Here is a 6,161-nt window from a genome sequence, read left to right as displayed (position 1 = left end):
TTGCTGCTGCTGCTGCTGCTTATTCCTTCAGCAGCTCATCAGGTGGGGGGGCCCCCGAGGATCCCAGAGGCGGCTGCGCCCCCCAGCCTGCTGCTGCTGCTGCTGCTCCGTCTTGCGGTCGCCAGCCCTGAGGGGCCCCCATGGGGCCCCCTGGGTAAGCAGCAGCCCCAAAGCTGCCTGGCACCTGCGTGCGTCACGCAGCAGCAACAGCAGCAACAGCCAATGAAGCAGCAGCAGCAGCAGCAGCAACAGCCCATGAAGCAACAGCAGCAGCAGCAGCAGCAGCAAAAGAAGCTCCAGCAACTGCTCATACACCGTCAGCACCAGACCTCATGATTAGCAGCAGCAGCAACAGCAGCAGCAGCACCACCACCACCAGCAAAAGCTGCAGCAGCAGCAGCAGCAGCATGACCACCGCCGTCAACCGCAGTGGCGGCGGAAAAAGCGGCAGCAGCAACACCAGCAAAAGCAACCGCCGGTGCAGCAGCAACACCAGCTGCAACAGCAGCACCAGCACACGCTGCGGCAGCAGCAGCACGGGCTATAGCAGAAGCAGCAGCAGCAGCAGCAGCAGCATACAGGTGCTTCAAATCCCCTTCTGCGCGCCTCGAAGAGAGCCTGAGCTTCCCTAAATTTGCTTTCCATGTGCTGCACTTTGGAGTAGTTCAGGGCCATCTGCACGCAAACCCTAAACCCTAAACCCCAAACCCTTAACCCTTAACCCTAAACCCTAGCACTTAACCCTCGATTTGCTGCCCACGCGCTGCATACTGAATAAGTTCAGGACAATTTCATGCAGACCCTAAACCCTAAACCCTAAACCCTGATGAAGCCATGCAAGCAGAGAAAGCAGCAGCTGTTGCTGCAGCAGCAAAACCTGCTGCAGCAGCAGGAGCCGCAGCAGCAGCAAATCGGCAGCAGCAAATCAACGACGTGCAACCAGCGAAGCAAAAAAGAAGCAAAAAGAAGACAAAAGAGAAACAAAAAAGAAGCAAAAAAGAATCTAAAAAAAAGATTTAAAAAGAATTCAAAAGGATTTAAAAAAGATTTAAAAAGATTAAAAAGCAAAAATAAAAATAAAAATTAAAACTCACATATCCCGCAAAGCCCACGGGGGGCCCCACAGTCAAGCCAACGACGCAGGCCCCAAATATGGGGTAGCGAAAGCCTGAGCCAAGCATAAACCCTAAACCCCAAACCCTAAACCCTAAACCCTAAATCCTAAACCCTGGACCCTGAACGTGTGTTGGGGTCTCTTGGGCTGCTCTGTTCTGCTGCGGGCATGCATTCTAGATGCCTCTGTTGTGCTGCGTTTGCCGCTGCTGCTGTTGCTGCTGCAGCTGCTGCTGCTGCTGGTGCTGCAGCAGCAGCAGCTGCTGTTCCTGTTGCTGCTGCAGCTTTCGCCGCTGCAGCAGCACTTGCTCCTACAGCAACCGCTGCTCGTGCAGCATGCGTTCCTGCTGCAGCGCTTGTTGCTGCTGCAGTTGCTGCTGCTGCTGCTGCTGCCTCACTTCTTTTCTTGAAGGCGCTCAGAGCCAAAGCCCCAAGACCCAGAGTTGCTGCTGCTGCACTTGCGCGAGCTCTTGCTGCTATTTGCTGCAGCGTCTGCCGGTCTTCAGGGGACAGCAGCTGCTGCAGCTCCAGCCTCATTGTGCGGGGACAGGGGGGCCCCAGGGGGCCCCCATCGGGGGCCCCGGGGGCCCCCGGAGGCCCCCCGGGGGCCCCCACGGGGGTCCCCATGCCCGGGCCCAGCTGCCCTGCAGGAGCGCTGCTGCCGAGCCAGCCCTGGTACCCTTGCTGTTGCTGCAGCTGCTGCTGCTGCAGCTGCTGCTGCTGCTGCTGCAGCGGGGAGTACCCCAGGGGGGCCCCCAGGGGGGGGCCTCCCGAAGACACGGGGCAGCCAAAGGCGGGGTTCTGGCCTGGGATCAGCGGGTAGCCGAGGCCTCCTGCTGCTGCTGCTGCTGCTGCTGGGCTGCTGCTGCTGCTGTTGCCGCTGCTGCTGGCAATGCCTCCCCAGCCAACTGCAGGCAGCGAGCCGCCGTCGCCGGCTGGCCTGTCAGAGCTGAGATCCATCGGCGCCTTGCTGCTGCTGCTGCTGCTGCTGCTGCTCTGGCTATGCTGCTGCTGCTGCTCTTCCGTAGACGCTGCTGCTGCTGCTGCTGCTCTGGGTCTAGCGCCTCCCACAGCGCTGCTTTTTCAGTAGCCACTGCTGCTGCTGCGCTCGAAAAACCAATTGCTGCTGAGAAGCATCAGCTGCTGCTGCTGCTGCTGCTGTAGGCGGCTGTACGTACACTGTGGAAGGCGAAGTCACTGCCAACGCTGCTGCACACAAAAATAAATTATTTTTATTTTTGTTTTTGTTTCTCTTTTGCTTTAATTAATTCCGAAGTGTCAATCTTGCTGCGCTAGTTGCTGGTGTTGAAGCAGCTGCTCAGTCCTGTTGCTGCTGCTGTTGTAGCTGCTGCTGCGGCTGCTGCAGCAGCAGCAGCGGCAGCAGCACTGTGTCGTGGGCCTGTCGGCAGCGAAAAAGCAATTTTACTGCAGCAGGCCATCTTTTAGGCGCTTTCTGTTTCTCTTTAGCCACAGAAGCTGAGCCTTCTCCTCCTGCTGCTGCTGCTGGTGTTGCTGCTGCTGCAGGCCCCACACAGCGGCCCGCGAGATCTGCGCAGCAGCAGCTAAAGGCCTGCATATCTGCAGCAAACTCGGCTGCTTCTGTTAGCAGCAGCAGCAGGCGCTACTGCTGCTGCAGTTGCTGCTGTAGCTACCACTGGTGCTGCAACAAGTCTTGGCCTTCACATGCAGCCCGCTCCCGACTTGCGGTGTATGTACACCTCGATCACACAGAGAAACAGCAGCGCAACGAGCAGCAGCAGCAGCAGCAGAAGCAGCAGCAGCAGCACCAGCAGATGCCGTTACCGTCAGAAGACAGCAGCAGCAGCAGCAGCAGCAGCAGCTTGGGCCTCTCTGGCCTGAGCGCGCTGACTCCCCCCGGGGGCTTCTCCGTGCCGCCACCCTCCCCCAGCCCCCCCCCCAGCAGCAGCAGCAGCAGCAGCAGCAGCAGCAGCAGCTGGGGCCTCCCCGAAATCCCCAGGGGGCCCCCCCGCCCCGCCTTCACCAAAGATGAACTTTACCTTTATGGCTACGGGAAGCAGTTTGGAGAAAAGCTCACCCACAGCGCCGGAGTGGGCTACGCAGCAGGTAAACCCTAAACCCTAAACCCTAAACCCTAAACCCTAAACGCTAAACCCTGAACCCTAGCGAGCCCGAACCCCGAGACCCTCACTCTCCCGCAGGCCCCAAACCCTACAAGTATCGGCCCCCAACCCGCCCAAACCCCCAAACCCACTTCTGCCGCCGCTGCTGCTGCTGCTGCTGCTGCTGCTGCTGCTGCTGCAGGGGTGCTGCTGGGGGGCCTCTACGGGGGGGCCCTCGGGCTGCAGCGGGGGGGAGCCTCCCCGCGGCTGCGGCTAAATGCTTTGCTGAATGGCTGCAGCACTTACGCGCCTGCGCTGGGCAGCCAGCTAGCCACCCTCAGTAAACCCTAAACCCTAAACCCTAAACCCTAAACCCTAAACCCTCGCAAGCCCAAAACCCCAAAACCTCACTGCCGACCCACCGCCGAAACAAAAGCAAAAGCAACAACAGTAACAACGACAGCAGTGCCAGCAACAGTACCAGCAGCACCCGTAGCCAGCAGCAGCAGCAGCAGCAGCAGCAGCAGCAGCAGCAGCACGTGCGCGCAGGCCTCTTCTACTGCTGCTTCAACAACAGCTGCATTTTGCTGCGCGGCGACAGCCCCCTCCACCCGCCCCTCGCGGGGGCCCTCGCGGGGGCCCTCTTCAAGAGCAGGGCTGGGGGCCGGGCCCTCGCGGCCTACGCAGCGGCGTCTTCAGGTCAGCTAGCTAGCTAGCTAGCTGGCTAGCTGGCTGGGTGGCTGGCTGGGTGGCTGGCTAGCTGGCTGGGGGTGGCTAGCTGGCTAGCTGGCTAGCTGGGGGAGCTCGCTGGCTGGGGGTCGCTGGCGAGCTGGGGAGGGGGCTGGGGAGAGGGCTTTCGGGGGCTAGTGGCTAGCTAGCTAGCTAGCTAGCTAACTAGCTAGCTAGCTGGCGAACTAGCTAGCTGGCTAGCTAGCTAGCTGGCTAGCTAGCCAGATAGAAGGGGAATTGGGGGGCAGGGGGCCGGGAAGATAGCTCGAAAAGGGTTCGGGGGTTTATATCTTTGAAGACAAATAGCTCGGTGGCTAGCTAGCGGGATGGGGCTGGAGGGCTGACTGGCTAGCTGGCTAGCTGGCTAGCTAGCCAGCTTGCCACGGGGTGCAGGGAGTTAGGGGGAGCCTTTTGGCTAGCTAGCTGCGGGGATAGCTCAGCCAGCCAGTCTTAGAGGCACGTAGCTAGCTAGCTAGCTACCTAGCCAGCGAGATGGCTAGCTGGCTAGCTAGCTAGCTAGCCAGCTAACTTGCTGTGCGGCTATCCTTTGCTGCAGTTGCCTTCACGGCCATCGACCAGTACATGCGACGCTATCTTTGAGGCGGCGGCCCGCGTGGCTAGCTAGCTAGCTAGCTAGCTAGCTGGCTGGCTGGCTAGCTAGCTGACTAGCTAGCTAGTAGCTGGCTAGCTAGCTGGCTAGCCAGGCAGCTTCGTGGGACGCCCGGAGAGGAGACGCTCGAGGAGAAAAAGGTGAGGAGGGATTCGCTGCTACGGAGGCCTGCTGCTGCAGCTGCTGCTGCAGCAGCAGCAGCAACTTTGCTGCTGCTACTGCTGCTGCTGGGGAGCACTTACAATCCCAACGTCGCGCAGCTGATGTTTTCTGTGAGAGACCTCTCGAGGAGTTTGCTGCTGGGCAGCGGCAGCAAGTGCTGCTGCAGCAGAAGCTGCTGCTGCAGCTGCTGCTGCTGACACTCCGCAGGCGAGTCCGGGTATTCAAAATAGACTGGCTGCTGCGCTGCTGGGGGAAGCTGCAGCAGCAGCAGCTGCTGCTGCGGCTGCTGCTGAAAGAAGCCAGCCTCTTCTTTGGGAGCAGCAGCAGCAGCAGCAGCGGGGTCGTGGCAGATCACCTCAGTGCTGCTGCTGCTGCTGCAGTCAGGCAGCAGCGTCCCTTGCTCTGCGGCAGCCGCACGGACAAGCAGCAGCTAGCCAGTTAGCTAGCTGGTCAGTTGGCTAGCTAGCTAGCTAGCTAGCTGGCTAGCTAGCCACTGCGCGCCTGCTGCAGCCAGCTCACCTTTTGCTTATTTATGTGCGCTGAGCCCTAGACAACTGCTGTTTCTTTTAAACTGACTTGACAGCTCCGTAGCTAGCTAGCCAGCTAGCTAGCTAGCTAGCTAGCTAGTGAACAGCTAGCTAGCTGGCTAGCAAGCCACCTGAGCGGCCAGCTCAGCAAACGGCTATGTATCGCCAGCTAGCCAACTGTATGTGCGCTCATCTGTCTAGCTAGCTAGCTAGCTAGCTAGAGGGCAAGATAGCCCCGCATGGCCAGTAGCTAGCTATCTATCTAGTTAGCTAGCTAGATGGCTAGCCATATAGCTAGCTAGCTAGCTAGGCGGCTAGCTGTGAGGTGTGTCTACGCCTGGTCAGTGCGTCGGCCTGTCGTAGCCAGCCAGCTAGCTGGCTGGCTAGCTAGCTAGCCAGCTAGTACCCCGCTAGCTAGCCAGTTGGCTAGCTAGCCAGCTAGCTAGCCAGCTAGCTAGCTAGCTAGCCAAGCGTGGGGCCGCTCACTTGGGAGAAGGGCGCAGGTGAGGCTGGGGCCCTCTTGGGCAGCAGCAGCTGTGCTGCTGCTGAGGTGTACAGACACCTCAGCTAGCCCCAGCAGCAGCAGCAGGAAGCAGCAAAAGCCACTCAAGGGGTTTTGGCAGCAGCGCCAAAGGCCAAATAAACCTGCGCACAAGGAATGGCTAGACACTCGCAGCTAGCTAGCTAGCTAGCTAGCTGGCTAGCTGGCTGGCTAGCTACGTGGCTGGCTAGGTGGCTAGCTAGCTAGCTCGGCGGCTAGCCAGCTGGCTAGCTAGCTAGCTATGCAGCTGGCTAGGTGGCTACTGGCTGGTTCTTCAAGGGCAGAGACAGCTAGCTAGCTGCCTAGCTAGCTAGCCAACTAGCTAGCCAACTAGCCAACTCGTTAGCTAGCTAGCTAGTTAGCTAGCTAGCTAGCTAGCTAACTCACCTACTAAACAG

The 6,161-nt window shown here is 59.5% G+C and overlaps 4 protein-coding genes across 4 annotated transcripts in view; 1 reads left to right on the top strand and 3 right to left on the bottom strand.

Moving 5' to 3' along the window:
* Nucleotides 1-19: 19 nt before the first annotated feature.
* ETH_00017710 (uncharacterized protein) lies at nt 20-2,073 on the bottom strand (the record flags this gene model as incomplete). The annotated part of the gene is made up of 4 exons (XM_013374465.1): nt 20-184; nt 580-675; nt 1,095-1,168; nt 1,512-2,073. The coding sequence occupies 4 exons, from the start codon at nt 2,071-2,073 to the stop codon at nt 20-22; spliced, it is 897 nt and encodes a 298-aa protein (XP_013229919.1).
* Nucleotides 2,074-2,431: 358 nt separating this feature from the next.
* Nucleotides 2,432-2,689, bottom strand: ETH_00017705 (uncharacterized protein; the record flags this gene model as incomplete). The annotated part of the gene is made up of 1 exon (XM_013374464.1): nt 2,432-2,689. One exon carries the CDS (start codon nt 2,687-2,689, stop codon nt 2,432-2,434), a length of 258 nt encoding a protein of 85 aa, XP_013229918.1.
* A 217-nt stretch (nt 2,690-2,906) lies between these two features.
* Nucleotides 2,907-4,523, top strand: ETH_00017700 (mitochondrial import inner membrane translocase subunit, putative; the record flags this gene model as incomplete). The annotated part of the gene is made up of 4 exons (XM_013374463.1): nt 2,907-3,198; nt 3,397-3,534; nt 3,744-3,893; nt 4,480-4,523. The coding sequence occupies 4 exons, from the start codon at nt 2,907-2,909 to the stop codon at nt 4,521-4,523; spliced, it is 624 nt and encodes a 207-aa protein (XP_013229917.1).
* A 248-nt stretch (nt 4,524-4,771) lies between these two features.
* Nucleotides 4,772-6,161, bottom strand: part of ETH_00017695 (uncharacterized protein) — a gene marked incomplete at both ends in the record, with an annotated part of 2,787 nt that continues 1,397 nt past the window's right edge. The window contains 2 exons of the mRNA XM_013374462.1: nt 4,772-5,097; nt 6,151-6,161. The exon at nt 6,151-6,161 is cut by the window's right edge and continues 397 nt beyond it. Of these exons, the coding sequence (XP_013229916.1) occupies nt 4,772-5,097; nt 6,151-6,161 (337 nt within the window). The remainder of the gene's footprint in view (nt 5,098-6,150) is intronic.

This window comes from Eimeria tenella, genomic scaffold (genome assembly GCF_000499545.2).
Source record: "Eimeria tenella Houghton genomic scaffold, Eth_scaff206, whole genome shotgun sequence".
In the NCBI taxonomy this organism is placed as follows: Eukaryota; Apicomplexa; class Conoidasida; order Eucoccidiorida; family Eimeriidae; genus Eimeria; species Eimeria tenella.
Note: the sequence above shows the minus strand (reverse complement) of the source record. Positions and strands in the feature narration are given on the sequence as shown.